We start from the raw sequence: 18919 nt of genomic DNA on the forward strand, positions 1-18919 counted from the left end.
TTATACTGAAGCTATAGATTTAAGTTGATAATAAAAAGCCCACTCTTAAAACAGAGGAGCCAGCTAATGTAATCCATTCCTCGAGAGCCTGAACTGGGATTAGTAAATACAATAAGAATCACATACGTACTGAATCATTTTTTGATTCTTATGACAAATTACATTTCTACAAGCAAAGTAAGCTAAGTTGTCCCACATTTTTTGGCCCCTACATGTATTTGGTTCTTTTATATATACATCTTATTAAGCAGAATTGACTGTAATGTAATCTATCCTATAGCCACACACCCCATTACACTAAGATATGATCATCTTATAATGGATTTTCTGCAAGAATGTTGTGGGAATAGCACAGCTAGCTACCAGGCTAGAAAACGCAACGACTATGCAAAGGGAAGTGTAAAGTATTTCATATTTTTTATGAAATTATTGGATTTAGCTTTTTCTGGAGTGATATCATAGGGTTGATGTTACTCTTTCTGGAGTGATATCATAGGGTTGATGTTACTCTTTCTGAAGTGATATCATAGGGTTGATGTTACTCTTTCTGGAGTGATATCATAGGATTGATGTTACTCTTTCTGAAGTGATATCATAGGGTTGATGTTACTCTTTCTGGAGTGATATCATAGGGTTGATGTTACTCTTTCTGGAGTGATATCATAGGGTTGATGTTACTCTTTCTGGAGTGATATCATAGGATTGATGTTACTCTTTCTGAAGTGATATCATAGGGTTGATGTTACTCTTTCTGAAGTGATATCATAGGATTGATGTTACTCTTTCTGAAGTGATATCATCGGATTAGAGCCCGGGCCGATATCGGTTTGCCGATTTTATCGTCTGATATTGTCCTTTTCCTGCTACATCGGTATCGAACGATAATTCCACCGATAACCAATTTTGAACAAATAGGGTGAAAAAAAGGAGTCTCATGCTTATCTGAACACTTGCTGCCATTCTCATGATGTGTCCTTGTTGTCACAATGTATAAAATCAACATTTGAAGCATAGTTGTTGGACAATTGCTTTTTTGGATGGCAACTTATGAGAATTCAGTGTGGAAAAATTACACTAGATTGTAATGGACACATATGATGGGTGTAAAATGCTTTTTTGAAGGTTGTACTGATTATGATGAGCTAATGCTAAGCTATTTGGCAGCTATGTGTGGTGCCATGTTTGTTGACATTATACAATGCATTATGGGTGTCACGTAAAAGTCTGTCAGACCAAAGATGTTATTACAAAATGAGGTGAAGGGATGGCTCACTCATGTTTCGAGTAAACTTCCGCAAGTGAATGAATGGAAGTGAATGATGATAGAAGACACACCCCCTTCAACATGTATACTGCAAACAGACCAAACTCATCTCCTCTTATTATCTTTGATTGACGCAAAAAAAAAAACATGGTGGCTCGCTACCCATCATCGGATTACTTTAGATTTTTAGAAAGTGTTTGACACGTGTCAAAGGGCTAAATCCTCTTCCCAGATCTCGGTGCGTTTTACACTAATTGACACAGTGGTTGTTATTATTTCCCAATTAAAGTATTACTCACATTTGTGGAGAAGTGTCATGTGTCATTGTCACTCCAGAGGTGGTTGAGAAATCTGGGAAAGTTCCTTAGTTCCTGCTATTGCAAATAGCCTGGTCTGTGTTAGAGATCGATGGAAAAACCATCAAACACCAAGGATGAAGAAGAGAGTAAGTATGCTGCTAGTGCTTCTGTTTCAACAGAGGCAGAATGGGAGGACAAAGAGTGGACCAGACAAGTTGGTAAAGGGGTTTAAGGAGATATGGGACAATATTGCCGGACAAAAGGTTGTTTTCCAAATGGATATTTGCACTTTAAAATTTGGACAAACATTTGATGCATCCTTCCAATTATTCAATGATTTTCTGTGTGTGAGGTTTTTATCTTCTCTGCCTGTAATACAAGTTTTCAGAACATGATCATGGGTTTGAATTTTATTGTGCCACTACACAGTCATTAAACTGATTCAGACACAGTGCAGGATAAACCAACTGAGACGGCAGTAGCTTCTGCAGTCTGCTTTGATAGAGTGTGTCTGGAACAAGAAGACAGGCCCCACTCTGCATAACAGACATGTCTGTCTTGCATGTTGAAGCAGGTCGTTGGAGCTGGGCCCTCGCATTCTTCAGGGGGTTTCCCTGTGCGTTTACTGAGCTAAACATAGCAACAATGGCAGGCTATTTCTGACAGACTGTCTCTCCGAAGAGGAATCTGTTTCACTGTCACCTACGCACACATAACCCAGGACAGCCCACCATCCTGTCACCGCTCTCTCCTTCACAGTGACACCTCTCCTCTTCCCTCCCTCAATACCCACACCCATGTCTGTCTCCATTTCTCATTCTCACCACTCTTTCTCTTCCTCACACTATCTCTCGCTCTCTACATAACCACAAAATGTACATATTGCTCCCTTTCCCTCTAGCCTATATTTTAATCTCTCCATGGCTGTATTTTCACTATCTCTTTCCTTTTCCATCTTCACCAGATTTCTCCTCTTCCTTCCTCACCCCTCCATTCTGTGTGGTTCTAGCGTTCCATGGTGAGCTTAGACCTCCTGAGATGTGGGCACCACCAGTGTCCCCCTCTGCCCTGGTAGAGGGCCAACAGATCCTGTATCCCCTCCCCTGCACAGAGGGTAGCAAGGTGTGTCCCTTTGTATCACATATAGCGAATTCAGAGTGAGACGCAGGCACACACACATGCACACATAGCTCCACAGAGACATCATCAGGAAGGAAGAGTGATATGTTCAGATAAAGAAACAAACAAAATATATATACATATACACTTCCGTTCAAAAGTTTTAGAACAACTACTAAGGGTTTTTCTTGATATTTACTATGTTCTACATTTTAGAATAATAGTGAAGACATCAAAACTATGAAATAACACATATGGAATCATGTAGTAACCAAAAAAAAGTATTAAACAAATCCAAATATATTTTATATTTGAGATTCTTCAAATAGCCACCCTTTGCCTTGATGACAGCTTTGCACACTCTTGGCATTCTCTCAACCATCTTCACCTGGAATGCTTTTCCAACAGTCTTGAAGGAGTTCCCACATATGCTGAGCACTTGTTGGCTGCTTTTCCTGCTGTCCGACTCATCCCAAACCATCTCAATTTGGTTGAGTTAGGGGGATTGTGGAGGCCAGGTCATCTGATGCAGCACTCCATCACTCTCCTTCTTGGTAAAATAGCCCTTACACAGCCTGCAGTTGTGTTGGGTCATTGTCCTGTTGAAAAACAAATGATAGTCCCACTAAGCCCAAACCAGATGGGACGGCGTATTGCTGCAGAATGCTGTGGTAGCTATGCTGGTTAAGTGTGCCTTGGAATCTAAATAAATCACAGGCAGTGTCACCAGCAAAGCACCCCTAACACCATAACACCTCCTCCTCCTCCTCCATGCTTTACGGTGGGAAATACACATGCGGAGATTATCCGTTCACCCACACCGTGTCTCGCAAAGACACAGAGGTTGGAAACAAAAATCGCAAATTTGGACTCATCAGACCAAAGGACAGATTTTTTGCCCCAAGCAAGTCTCTTCTTATTGTTGGTGTCCTTTAGTAGTGGTTTCTTTGCAGCAATTCGACCATGAAGTCCTGATTCTCCTCTGAATAGTTGATGTTGAGATGTGTCTGTTACTTGAACTCTATGAAGCATTTATTTGGGCTGCAATTTCTGAGGCTGGTAACTCTAATGAACTTATCCTCTGCAGCAAAGGTAACTCTGGGTCTTCCATTCCTGTGGCGGTCCTCATGAGTGCCAGTTTCATCATAGCGCTTGATGGTTTTTGCAACTGCATTTGAATTTGATTTGATTTGTTTAACACTTTTTGGTTTACTACATGATTCCATGTGTCATTTCATAGTTTTGATGTCTTTCCTATTATTCTACAATGTAGAAAATAGTACAAATAAAGAAAAGCCCTTGAATGAGTAGGTGTTCTAAAACGTCTGACCGGTAGTATATATGAGAAAGAGCCTTTATTGTCAATATCGAAGAAAGGTATCCTTTTGCTTTTGGGCAACAGTGCACGTCAACGTTTGGAGTTCTAAATTACATTGTGTTCAAACGGTGCTTGCTTTCATTTTATAATTATTTTTTGGTGAATAAAGTGAAATTGAAGTATTTTATTGGAAGACATGTCGCTCTCAAGACCCCAGCTCTGAAGTCTCACATAAAACTAAAATTGAAAGAGGGCATTCATAGTTAAATACACTGAAAGGGCATTCATAGTTAAATACACTGAAAGGGCATTCATAGTTAAATACACTGAAAGGGCATTCATAGTTAAATACACCGACTGTAATTGTCTTAAGTTGCTGTTGAACACTCACATAAAATTAGTAAGGTAAGGCTCACCTTTGTATGACAAATGCACTCTGGGAGCAGTCCGTGCATTGGCATGGCAACTGTAGACACATAAACTCAGTAGAAAGAGGAGGAGGGCTTGGGTGGTCTCCATAGCAATGACAGCAGTGTTAACCTTTGGAGTCCTACAAAGGGGAAAGGTAAAAGCCGCACAGATTAACTGAACATCACTTAAAACCGTCAAATCATTGCAACCATTTAGAGAGACTTCGACATAGAGGCCTTCACGAGTACAAAAAGCTAGAGCCATTCCAAAATGGACCAAGGTCTTTTTTTTACATCTGGACCCGATACACATCAATACATTTTTTAAACATACAGACCAGTTCCAAACGGACCCTAGGACAACTAGACCCATTCCGTACAGACCTTGTCGGATCCAGACCCTTTCCAATCAGAGCCGAGTGACGGAAGCAGCAGCAAGGGCAATTTATTTGTTACTTTACTAACCAGAGGTGATAAAGCATGAGGGACAGGAGGTAGAGAGAGGTGACGCTCTAGCAGGGGCCGTGCTGTGTTGTAGGCTACTGTGAGTGTGAGCGATTATACAATCTCTCTCTCTCTCTACTGCAGCAGTCTGGTTCGGATCAGTATGGGCACAGTTAAAATGACACATACCTGGTTATTCGGGTACAGGTGGATCCGTAAAGATCTCTACCTCCACAACCACTGAAATATCCCTTGCACAGAAAAGTGTAGTTTTGAGAAGTTAAAAATAACTTCCAGTCCTCTAAAAATGTCCCATTCACATTGAAATCACCCACTCAAAAGCCTTGACCCTGATAATAATCTGTTTGCAGGTCAGTGAGCATTGAAGCTTTCAGAGTTAAGACTAAAATGTCCTCATTACTGAGATATATCATTAGCATGTCAATAGCTACAAATTCTATTCCATGAACACTATCAATAACAAGACAAGAAAAAAAGAGTGCACTTACAACTACCATCTGATGCAGAAATATTGGGAACTGGTAAACATTAAGTGCCGGTTTCGCTGACACACATTTAGCTAAGACCTGGACTAAAAAGCACAGTCAGTGAAGATTCCTCGTTGAGAATGTTTTTTTTTTTGTCCAGGACAAGGCCTAATACTGTGTCTGGGAAACCCGCCCTAAGAAAGCTATCCTATTTAAAGAGCAACTGAACGTACAGGAATAAGCAACTTCTTCTTTTGAAAACAGCCTATGTGGCATCATATGAGTCAAAAACATTTACTCTAGTGTCAAAATTGACTACAAAGTGTAAATAGGATAATTTCGGTCAAAAAGTCAGTCTCATCCAAAACTGAGACTTGCAAGATAATTAAGAAAAATGGTATGTTACGAAACGAAGGGTACCGTGACAGTTTTCTCCGTGTTGGGTTTATTTCAACCCTGCCCACATGCCCCCCCCAGCTGGCAATGTAACAGTTTACTTTATGTTGGTCCCCTGTCACCGATTGAAACGCCACTAGCGCGCACCACTGCTAACTAGCTAGCCATTTCACATCAGCTACAGCAGCACCCAAGTAATCATCAATTCAGAGCGCAGCTACACAAGACATAATCGTAATGCCCGTGGTCAATTTGGTTTGACATTCGATATTCCTATTGGGCAAGTTAGGGACAACGGGAGGTTGGTGGCACCTTAATTGGGGAGGACGGGCTCATAGTAATAGAACAGAACCAATGGAATGGTATCGAATTCATCAAACACATGGTTTCCATGTGGTTGATACCATTCAATTCACTCCATTTGAGCCATTGTTATGAGCCTTCCTCCCCCGAGCAGCCTACTGTGTTAGGGATCATCAATAAATTACACAATGTACATGGGACAATATTTTAAAATGTCGAAAGCTCCAAATTTCAATGACTCAAACCAACTATAAATTGTAGAAATTCAAATACAAATATTGAAAGCGTTTAATGAGACAACTAAAAGGTGTGCAATATGAAAATATTGTCCAATTTACATTGTGTAAGTTATTGAAGGTCCCTAACTAGCCCCACAGATAGGCTATACAAGGTCAAACCAACTTTGCCACAGTAGCACATTGGCAGGCTGAAGGAAATTGGTTAGCTTGCTAGCTAGTCTAGGTTACTTTAAGACACAAGACCTCATTAGACTGTTTCAACTTATCTATAAGGGTGAGTGAGTGTAACTGTGTACTGTTTTGGCAGAGTGAAAGAAAAAAAGCTTCCCACATTTGAACGCACACAAGAGACACCCACATCAAAGTACACCTCCAGAACCCAAATCGCTTTCTGTATCAATTCCTAATGAGGGGAATAGAAAAAAGATAATGAGGGGAATTGAAACAGTGGCCAAATCAGGAAGTTCAGCCCCCCTTTAACATAGTGAGAATAGACCACTTAAACAATCATTGAATTGTTCAACTTTGTAGAAAGCCTTATCAAGTCATTCCCATTCAGGGGCTTCTTTACAACACGGATACCCAGATAAATATGATGCCAATCAATGACAACAATACAGAAAAACCAGTGAGACAGAAAACTCAACCTGGTTCACATGATTCCATTTAGGGAAATGTATTGTTCCTGTGATTGGGTTCTTATAAAATAGATTGGCTATCAGACAGCCAGGGAGCAGCACAAAGTGGATGTCTCTATTGACCTGTGTGCCCTTCCCCTGACACTGGGACAGTGGTGGAGTAAAAAAGACTGTGAAAGTGGGGCAACTAGAACTTACCCATGAGTGACATGCTCCTAAAGAGATGAGGAAAGTGAGCACTCCGAGACAGAGTTCTTAAACACTGCAGCCAAATCCTGGCAGCTAATACAAATCCCTGCCACATTGTCTTGCTCTAAATGTGAAACTCTTTTAGTAAGAGACTGTCTAAAAGCACGAGAACCACCAATAAGGATCACACACACACTCACTCACTAGGCCTCAAAATCAAATGTAAATCATGTCTGTTTAAGTTAGGGTTTGGGTGCTGTACTTTATTTCCCCACATATACCCAAGGTTAATGACGGGTTATCATAACTGTAACATAAACAGCTCAGACACAATACAAAGATGCACAATAGAAACGGTTTAAAGAAGCGGGTGGCAGTCCAATCACCTCTGACCAGATGTTGAATCGTCGCAAACAGCCACCGTTCGTAGTCACCCAGCAGGTGATCACTTACACAACATGGCCACTTGCTGCTTTTAGCCGTTCGTTGACACGGTGGGTCTGAGCTGTTACCTTCAATGATGATATTGCTTTTCTCTGTCAACATGCTTACAGTGCAATCGGAAAGTATTCAGACTCCTTCAGTTTTTCTACATTTTGTTAAGTTACATTCTTACTCTAAATTTAAAAAAAAATCTTTATCAATCTCCACACAATACCCCATAATGTCAAAGCGAAAATATATATTTTTTGTAAATGTATTAAAAATGAAAAACAGAAATATCTTATTTACGTACAGTTGAAGTCGGAAGTTTACATACACCTTAGCCAAATTTGTAGCCAAGTCTTTCACAATTCCTAACATTTAATCCTAGTAAAAATTCCCTGTCTGATCACCACTTTATTTTAAGAATGTGAAATGTTAGAATAATAGTGGAGAGAATGATTTATTTAAGCTTTTATTTCTTTCATCACATTCCCGGTGGGTCAGAAGTTTACATAAACTCAATTAGTATTTGGTAGCATTTCCTTTAAATTGTTTAACTTGGGTCAAACGTTTCGGGTAGCATTCCACAAGATTCCCACAATAATTTAGGTGAATTTTGGCCCATTTCCTCCTGACAGAGCTTGTGTAACTGAGTCAGGTTTGTAGGCCTCCTTGCTCGCACACACTTTTTCAGTTCTGCCCATACATTTTCTATAGAATTGAGGTCAGGGCTTTGTGATAGCCACTCCAATACCTTGACTTTGTTGTCCTTAAGCCATTTTGCCACACCTTTGGAAGTATGCTTGGGGTCATTGTTCATTTGGAAGACCCATTTGCGACCAAGCTTTAACTGATGTCTTGAGATGTTGCTTCCATATATCCACATAGTTTTCCTTCTGATGATGCCATCTATTTTGTGAAGTGCACCAGTCCCTCCTGCAGCAAAACAACCCCACAACATGATGCTGCCACCCCCGTGCTTCAAAGTTGGAATGGTGTTCTTCGGCTTGCAAGCCTCTCCCCCTTTTTCCTCCAAACATAACTATGGTCATAATTGTCAAACAGTTCTATTTTTGTTTCATCAGACCAGAGGATTTTCTCCAAAAAGTACGATCTTTGTCCCCATGTGCAGTTCCAAACTAGTCTGGCTTTTTATGGCGGTTTTGGAGCAGTGGCTTCTTCCTTGCTGAGCTGCCTTTCATCTGCACAAGGTCCTTTGCTGTTGTTCTGGGATTGATTTGCACTTTTTGCACCAAAGTACGTTCACCTCTAGGAGACAAAACGCGTCTCCTTCCTGAGTGGTATGACGGCTGCGTGGTCCCATGGTGTTATACTTGCGTACTGTTGTTTGAACAAATTATAATTTTCTGTAATTTTCCAAGCTGTTTAAAGGCACAGTCAACTTAGGGTATGTAAACTTCTGCCCCACTGGAATTGTGATATAGTGAATGATGAGTGAAATAAATTGCCTGTAAACAATTGTTGGAAAAATTACTTGTGTCATCACAAAGTAGATGTCCTAACCGACATGTCAAAACTATAGTTTGTTCGCAAGAAGTTTGTGGAGTGGTTGAAAAACAAGTTTTAATGACACCAACCTAAGTATATGTAAACTCCCGACTTCAACTGTAGTTTTTTCCCCTTAACAATCTACACACAATACTCCATAATGAAAAGCCAAACCTCTATGGAGCTCTATGGACAATTCCTAATGACCTCATGGCTTGGTTTTTGCTCTGACATGCACCACCCTAAAAAATAGGGTCTGAATACTTACACTAACGGTCAAAAGTTTTAGAACACCTACTCATTCAAGTGTTATCTTTATTTTTCCTATTTTCTACATTGTAGAATAACAGTGGAGACATCAAAACTATGAAATAACACATGGAGTAACCAAAAAAGTGTTATACAAATCAAAATATATTTTATATTTGACCTTCTTCAAATAGGCACCCTTTGCTTTGACGGCAGCTTTGCACACTCTTGGTATTCTCTCAACCAGCTTCACCTGGAATGCGTTTCCAACAGTCTTGAAGGAGTTGACTGCTTTTCCTTCACTCTGTGGTCTGACTCATCCCAAACCATCTCAATTTGGTTGAGGTGGGGAGATTGTGGAGGCCAGGTCATCTGATGCAGCACTCCATCACTGTCCTTGGTAAAATAGCACTAGAGGTGTGTTGTTTGATTGTCCTGTTGGAAAACAAATGACAGTCTCAATTTCCACCGGTCTAATGTCCATAGCTCATGTTTTTCTTGGCCCAAGCAAGTCTCTTATTGGTGTTCTTTAGTAGTGGTTTCTTTAAAGCAATTTGACAATGAAGGCCTGATTCACACAGTCTCCTCTGAGCAGTTGATGTTGAGATGTGTCTGTTACTAAGCATTTATTTGGGCTGCAATTTCTGAGGCTCGTAACTCTAATTAATTTATCCTCTGCAGCAGAGGTACTGTAACTCTGGGTCTTCCATTGCTGTGGCAGTCCATCATAGTGCTTGATGTTTTTTGATGGTCAAAGCGCTTGACTGACCTTAATGTTTTAAAGTAATGATGGACTGTCATTTCTCTTTGCTTATTTGAGCTGTTTTTGCCGTAATATGGACTTGGTATTTTATCAAATAGGGCTATCTTATGTATATCTCCCCTACCTTGTCACAACACTGTTGTTTCTTGTTGCTTATTTGAGCTGTTCTTGCCATAATATGGACTTGGTCTTTTACCAAAATAGGGCTATATTCTGTATATCTCCCTACCTTGTCACAACACAACTCATTGGCTCAAACACATTAAGAAGGAAAGAAATTCCACAGATTAACTTTTAACAAGGCATACCTGTTAATTGAAATACATTCCAGGTGACTACCTCATGAAGCTGGTTGAGAGAATGCGAAGAGTGTGCAAAGCTGTCATCAAGGCAAAGGGTGGCTACTTTGAAGAATCACAAAAATAAAATATATTTTGATTTGTTTAAAACTTTTTGGGTTACTACAAGATTCCATATGTTTTATTTCATAGTTTTGATGACTTCACTATTATTCTACAATGTAGAAAATAGTAGAAATATTTTTTTTTTTTAAACTTGCATGAGTAGGTGTTCTAAAACTTTTGACCAGTAGCGTATGTAAATAAGGTATTTCTGTTTTGTATTTTTAATAAATGTGCAACATTTTCTCAACCTGTTTTCACTTTGTCATTATGGGGTATTGTGTCTAGATTGGTGAGGATTTTTTTTTTTTTTAATCCAATTTAGAATAATACTGTAACGTAACAAAATGTGGAAAAAGGGAAGGAGTCAAAATACCTTCCAAATCCACTGTTCATTGTAGAAATTATTTAAGATACTCTTCAAAGAGGTAGGGTTTCAGACATTTTCAGGAAGATTTGCAGGAACTCTGTTGTCCTGACTGCAGGGGAAAGCTTGTTCCACTATTGGGGAGCTTTTACTGGGCTGAGCAGGAGCTGCCCTCCCATAGGGGTTGGAGGCCCAAGATACCAGAAGGTGGCTGAACGGAGTGCACTGGGTTGGGATATAGGGTTTGAGCATAGCCTGAAGATAAGGAGGGGCAGTTCCCCTTCCTGCTCCGTAAGCAAGCACGAGGGTCTTGAAGATGATGCGAGCTTCCACTAGAGACCAATGTCATGTGCGGCGGAGCGGGGTGACATGGGAGAACTTAGCAAGGTTGAACACCAGGCGGGCTGCAGAATTCTGGATAAGTTGAAGGGGTTTGATGGCACAAGCATAGAGCCCAGCCAACAGTGAGTTGCAGTAGTCCAGACGGGAGATGACAAGTGCCTGGATTGGGACCCGCACCACTTCCCGTGTGAGGAAAGGTCATACTCCGGATGTTGTAGAGCGTGAACCTGCAGGAACGAGTCACTGCTTGGATGTTTGCAGAGAACGACAGGGTGTTGTCCAGGGTAAAGCCAAGGTTCTTTGCACTCTGGGAGGGGGACACCATTGCGTTGTTGAAATGCCTGGTAATAGGGAATCATTGATATTTTATAATGAATAGGCTGACACATTACCTTTAGCTACAGAATATCTCACCACCATGCGTTTCCATCTCCTCCTTTCTCTCCTTGATTCCTTCCTTGTGTGCAGTGATAGGGGCTGTCAACAGTTTAATTAAATATGTTTTGTTGTGGGGCCTCCCGAGTGGCGCAGTGTTCTAAGGCACTGCATCACTACAGATCCTGGTTTGATACTGGGCTGTGTCACAGCCGGCCACGACCGGTAGAACCATGAGGCGGCGCACAGTTGGCCCAGCGACGTCAGGGTTAGGGGAGGGTTTGGCCGGACGGGATGTCCTCGACCTTCGCCTCTCCCGAGTCCATATGGGAGTTGCAGCGATGGGACAAGACTGTTACTACCAATTGGATATCACGAAATCGGGGAGAAAAAGAGGGTAAAATAAATAAATATATGTTTTCTTGTGAAAGCACGTTACTATCAATGTTCCCGAACAGATTTCACTTGCTTTCCCAAATGATGTACTGGGTAGCTGCAGGAACATGGTTGGAGAGCCCATGGCATACAGAGTTTGGGCAGAATATCACCAGTCGTGCAGCGAGGCTGCATGCTCCTCAAACGGTGGTTGATGCATTAAGAGAAATAAGTGTTCTTATAAGCCCAGATATTTCTATATGCAATCCCGTGTGAAAGCAGAGTTTTGATGCTGGCCACTAAAAAGAGCAGGATCCCAGCTGAAACTATATTTAGGACTATTTCTCAGCTGCTCCACTATAAAACCAGAGTAGCCCACCCGACATGATTTAAACTGCGGGAAAACAGCCTCCATTCACTATTCGAGTGAATACAGATGATATGTCTTTTTTCCCCCTGCCTCTGTTCCTATCCATTTGATAATTGGGCATTCTAAATCAATTTGAAAATATATATATTAGTAAAGGCAAGAGTAAATTGGGAATAGTCCGATGGGTGAAAATATGATCGCTTGATGAGAGAACAGAGTGTGCAGCCTAAGGCAAGGAACAGAGAGCAAGCATTTTTGTGACTTTTTCAAATAGTCAACAGCCTATAGTCACATCATGCAGTTTTGATTTCTAAGACATTCTAAGGTTTGTGTCATTCACAACTAAATTAGCCAAATAATTCTAAATCTAGCGTATAGAACCTGTTTCAAATGATCACTTTTACACTCAACATAGCCACTTCATATGCCCACTGGCTCCGGAATAGAAAAATATCCTTATATATTTTATTCAATTATATTATCTTATTCCATTATATTATTCTTACAATAAAATCATATAACATTAAATAATGGCATGGGACTTATTAGCATATCTTGTCTCCTAAATGAACTAGCCTACAGACTATGGAATGACTTATAGCCAGATAACATAGGATGACTACATTTTGTTAATACCATTAGGTTTCTTTAGACCTGCCTAAAATTGTTTTTTTATTGTGATGGTGTATATTAAATGAATTTTAAATACAGATATTCCAAAGGCGCACATCAACGGCTTGTATACTTGGAGGCCTGGAGATGCTAAACATGTTTATGTTAATTAATGGTCAATTGGTTTCTTGAGGAGGGGCGTGAGGAATAGGAGAAGATCTCCAGAGATGGTCTGGAGAAGGGAGGGGATGGGGTCAAGTTGGCAGATTGTTGGGAGGCTGGACATCACTAGTCGCAGGTTTTTAACGGGAGAGAGAGGAGAGAAAGAAGTCGAGGTGTAGGGTAGTTCTGTGTGAGTTGGATCAGTGGGGTCTGTGAATGAGGAGTGGATGTCGTCAACCTTATTTTCAAAGTGGTTGACAAAGTTTTCCGCAGAGGGAGGAGGGAAGGGGATGAGGTGGAGGATTAAGAAGGGAGGAGAAAGTGGAGAAGAGTTTCCCAGGGTTGGAGGCAGACGCTTGGAATTTAGAGTGATAGGAAGTGGCTTTAGCACTGATACAGAGGAAGAGGAGGGAGTGGAAGGATAATAGGTCCTCCGGAAGTTTTGTTTTCCTCCATTCAGCTGCCTGGAGCCCTGTTCTGTTAGCACGCAGTGAGTCATTCAGCCACGGAGTGGGAGGGGAAGGTCGAGCCAGCCGGGAGGAAAGGGGACAGTGAGAGTCAAAGGATGTGGAAAGGGAGGAGAGTAGGGTCAAACAGGCAGTCAGGAGGCAGGAGAGAAAAGGATTTAGGAGAAGGGAGAGAGGATAAGATAGAAGAGGACAGATTAGTGGGAGAGAGAGAGCGAAGATTGAGGTGGCACAAATCAACGTTTATTGGTCGCATACACAGATTTGCAGATGTTATAGCAGGTGCAGATAAATGCTTATGTTTCTAGCTCCAACAGTGCACTAATATATAATATAAAAACTGGAAATAAAAAAATATCAGAATGAGCAATATCAGAAAGAGTCCGGAATATAAATATATATAAATGGTGTGTATAGCAGTGGAGGCTACTGAGAGGGGGACGGCTCATAATAATGTCTGGAACGGAGCGAATGAAATGGTATCAAACAATTGGAAACCATGTGTTTGATGTATTTGATACCATTCCACTAACTCCACTCCAGCCATTACCACAAGTCCGTCCTCCCCAATTAAGGTGCCACCAACCTCCTGTGGTGTATAAACAGTATGGACAGTACATGAATAGAAAGGTGTGTATAGCAGTAGTTATATAGGGTGACCAGAAAACAGGCGCTGTTGCGCCTTCTTCACCACGCTGTCGGTGTAGCGGAACCATTTCAGGTCCTCAGTAATGTGCACGCTGAGTAACTTGAAGCTTTTGAACCTCTCTACTGCTCTCTTGGCTGTTGCCTGTAGTCCATGATCAGCTCCTTTGTTTTGTTAACGTTGAGGGAGAGGTTATTTTCCTGCCACCACTCCGTCAGGGTTCTACACTCCTCCATGTAGGCTGTCTCGTCGTTGTTGGTAATCAGGCCTACAACTGTTGTGACGCCAGAAAACTTGATGATTGAGTTGGAGAAGTGCATAGCCATGAAGCCATGTGTTAACAGGGAGTACAGGAGGGGGCTGAGCACACACCACTGTGGGGCCAACGTGTTGAGGATCAAAGTGGCTGAGGGGATGTTCCCTACCTCACCAATTGAGGTCGGCACATCAGGAAGTCTAGGACCCAATTGCACAGGGACGGGTTCAAACGCAGGGCACTGAGCATAGTGATGAGCTTGGAGGGCACTATGTTGTTGAAGAATGAGCTGTAGTTGATGAACAGCATTCTCAGATAGGTATTCCTCAGGTGGGATAGGGCAGTGTGCAGTGCAATGGCGATTACGCCGTCAGTGGATCTGTAGGGACAGTATGCAAGTTGTAGTGGTGTCAGGTAAGGTAGAGGTGATATGATCCTTAACTAGCATCTCAAAGTCCTTCATGGCTACTGACGTGTTTGCTAAGTTACCGTCGCTTTCATGGGTACATGAACAATGGTGGACATCTTGAAGCAAGTGGGATCAACATACTGGGATAGGGAGAGATTGAATATGTAGTAAATACACCAGCTGGTCTGCACATGCTCTGTGGACACGACTTGGGACGGCAGCCCTGTAAGGGTTAACACCACACTGACCTGTGGTACAAAGCCCATGAATATTATCTAGCCTCCAATACCCTACTCAACAAATTGGATGCAGTCTATCACAGTGCCATCCGTTTTGTCACCAAAGCCCCATATACTACCCACCATTGCGACCTGTACACTCTCGTTGGCCTGGCCCTCGCTTCATACTCGTCGCCAAACCCACTGGCTCCATGTCATCTACAAGACCCTGCTAGGTAAAGTCCTCACTTATCTCAGCTCGCTGGTCACCATAGCATCACCCATCTGTAGCACTCGCTCCAGCAGGTATATCTCTCTGGTCACCCCCAAAACCAATTCTTTCTTTGACTTTCTCTTTCCAGTTCTCTGCTGCCAATGACTGGAACGAACTACAAAAATCTCTGAAACTGGAAACACTTATCTCCCTCACTAGCTTTAAGCACCAGCTGTCAGAGCAGCTCACAGATTACTGCACCTGTACATAACCCATCTATAATTTAGCCCAAACAACTACCTCTTTCCCTACTGTATTTATTTTATTTTATTGATTTATTTTGCTCCTTTGCACCCCATTATTTGTATTTCTACTTTGCACATTCTTCCACTGCAAATCTACCATTCCAGTGTTTTACTTGCTATATTCTATTTTCTTTGCCACCATGGCCTTTTTTTGCCTTTACCTCCCTTATCTTACCTCATTTGCTCACATCGTATATAGACTTGTTTCTACTGTATTATTGAATATATGTTTGTTTTACTCCATGTGTAACTCTGTGTTGTTGTTTATGTCGAACTGCTTTGCTTTATCTTGGCCAGGTCGCAATTGTAAATGAGAACTTGTTCTCAACTGGCCAACCTGGTTAAATAAAGGTGTAATAAAAAAATCTGGTGTTCACAGATGTATTCTGGAGTTAGTTCCAAATGACAAACAGTTCACCTCAGAAGTCTAGATAGGAGTGGTCCTATCAATTGCAATAAGGAATGCACAGATCCACAAAACGAGACAAACAGGCAAGCCTCAAAGGATCCCTCAAATGAAATTCAAGGACAAAGGGATGGAATAAACAAGCTGGTACACAGTGTTCAAGCAAAGTTTTTCATGTTCATTTTGTCGTAGACAAAAAATATTTTGTCTTATCAAAAAAAATGTAATATTTTTGTGTGACATTAGTTGACTAAGTCTGAATCCCGTCATCCATCCTGTCATAGGTTTAAGCCGACCGGGTGGTGGCCATAGCTCCTGAGAACATGTCAACATCTCTTAGCTCACATGCCACTGGGCAAAAACTGGTTGAATCAATGTTGTTTCCACATCATTTCAATAAAATAATCAACGTGGAACACTGATGGTATTTGCAAAAAGTAATCAACGTAAGGAAATGCATTTTTTTCACCCAACTTTTTACCTAAATCCAATGTCATGGTGCCATTTTTTGTTTAATTTCAGGTTGAATTCACGTTAGTTGACAACAGAACCAATTGTAAATCAAAAATAGATGTTGAACTGACATATGTGCCCAATGGGACACTACTGTCTGCCCACATTTCACACTGCAATCCGAATCATTAAAGTGGTGTGGAAAGAGCTGTGTGCTGCCCCCAGAGAAAACATGTTGGGGCCTGAAAACCTGCAACAGTTGATACAACCTTTCACAGCATTATTGTCCCATAAATTAGCAACGTGCATGCCCTGCCCACCTGAGCATCTGTCTTTTTCAGCCATTTATTTCCTGTGTTTGAGGGGTGCAAAATCCACTTGTCACTTACAGTTGAAGCCGGAGTTTTACATACACCTTAGCCAAATACATTTAAACTCAGTTATTCACAATTACTGACATTTAATCCTAGTAAAAATTCCCCATCTTAGGTCAGGATCACCACTTTATTTTAAGAATGTGAAAAGTCAGAATAATAATAATAGAGAGAATGATTTATTTCAGCTTTTATTTCTTTCATTTCCAGTGGGTCAGAAGTTTACATACACTCAATTAGTATTTGGCACCAGTCCCTCCTGCAGCAAAGCACCCCCAACATGATTCTGCCACCCCCCCTTGATTCACAGTTGGGATGGTATTCTTCGGCTTGCAAGCCTCCCCCTTTTTCCTCCAAACATAACGATGGTCATTATGGCCAAAAAGTTATATTTTTGTTTCATCAGACCAGAGGACATTTCTCCAAAAAGTACAATCTTTGTCCCCATGTGCAGTTGCAAACTGTAGTCTGTTTTTTTAATGATGGTTTTGGAGCAGTGGCTTCTTCGTTGCTGAGCAGCCTTTCAGGTTATGTCGATATAGAACTAATTTTACAGTGGATATAGATACTTTTGTACCGGTTTCCTCCAGCATCTTCACAAGGTCTTTTGCTGTTGTTCTGGGATTGATCTGCACTTTTTAAACCAAAGTATGTTCATCTCTAGGAGACAGAATGCGTCTCCTTCCTGAGCGGTATGTCGGTTGCGAGGTCCCATGCTGTTTATACTTGTGTACTATTGTTTGTACAGATAAACATGGTACCTTCAGGCGTTTGGAAATTGCTCCCAAGGATGAACCAGACTTGTGGAGGTCTACAATTGTTTCCTGAGGTCTTGACTGATTTCTTTTGATTTTTCCATGGTGTCAAGCAAAGAGGCACTGAGTTTGAAGGTAGGCCTTGAAATATATCCACAGGTAAACCTCCAATTGACTCAAATGATGTCAATTAGCCCAGAAGCTTCTAAAGCCATTACATCATTTTCTGGAATTTACCAAGCTGTTTAAAGGCACAGTCAATTTAATGTATGTAAACTTCTGACCAACTGGAATTGTGATACAGTGAATTATAAGTGAAATAATCTGTCTGTAAACAATTGTTGGAAAAATTACTTGTGTCATTAACAAAGTAAATGTCCTAACCGACTTGCCAAAACTATAGTTTGTTAACAATAAATTTGTGGAGTGGTTGAAAAACAAATTTTAATGACTTCAACCTAAGTGTATGTAAACTTCCGACTTCAACTGTACATCTCGCTGGATTGCTTTCATTTTACTCCTACAACTCTTTCAAACTCTTGCTTGTGCCTGTTGTTTCCCATTAACGTTATGACTGTTGAAATGTTTCAATGGCCAGTAAAACACCCCGGTAATGGTTGAAATGGGCTCAATGGAATACAATGGCTTTCATTGAATCTATAAAAACAGCTTCGTTTGGGATTTAACGCACCATCTCGACACTAACATCACGAGAAAGATTACTTTTTTCAATTCCACAAAAAATGTACACCCATAAAGTTATCAAGAAAAACAGTTGAAATGTATACAAATGAGATGCGCTGAAATAAAAGCAACTTCTGAAAATGAACACTCGGATTATAGTGATATTATGTCTGACCTCGCAAACAATGTAAAGTATGTTTAGATAAGTGTAATCTAGAGCCAAGTGTGTTGATATTTAAGCTGAGGGTATCCTGCTATTGACACACTTGAGAATTATGCAGGAGAAAGTGACAACAACAGTAATTAATAAGGAAGTCCTGACAGCACAGGTGAGTGCAGGAAAGTAAGTGTTTGTTGGATGCAGCCCTGCTCCACCCCTTTATGTTAATGTATTAATATATGTAAATTCACTCAGTGTATTTACGCAAATGTCACACATAACATTTTATTTTTATTTTAACACCAAATATTTAAAAATACCTGATACAATAAGAAAAACTATGAGTGCATTCTAAGGGGGGAAAAAAGCTTAATTTTACAATAAATGTAATACCTGAATTCCCACCAAAATGCCTGAACTCATTCAATATTTGTCCGTGCAAGTAAAATGTTTTATGTGCCATAATTCAGTCAATATCTGATAGATTAAAACATTCAAAAAGTTTGGAGTATCT

At 40.8% G+C, this 18919-nt stretch overlaps 1 protein-coding gene across 3 annotated transcripts in view; it reads right to left on the reverse strand.

The window, feature by feature from the left end:
* Positions 1-18919, reverse strand: part of LOC118361263 (semaphorin-3F-like) — a 114298-nt gene that overhangs the window by 57663 nt on the left and 37716 nt on the right. For 2 of the 3 annotated variants that reach the window (XM_035741056.2, XM_035741057.2), the window contains exon 2: positions 4417-4550. In XM_035741056.2, the coding sequence (XP_035596949.1) occupies positions 4417-4550 (134 nt within the window). Of the gene's footprint in view, positions 1-4416; positions 4551-4794; positions 4898-18919 lie in introns of those variants that run through there. The other variant, XM_035741058.2, reaches the window with a different exon arrangement.

Source organism: Oncorhynchus keta, chromosome 28 (genome assembly GCF_023373465.1).
Source record: "Oncorhynchus keta strain PuntledgeMale-10-30-2019 chromosome 28, Oket_V2, whole genome shotgun sequence".
Taxonomy (NCBI): domain Eukaryota; kingdom Metazoa; phylum Chordata; class Actinopteri; order Salmoniformes; family Salmonidae; genus Oncorhynchus; species Oncorhynchus keta.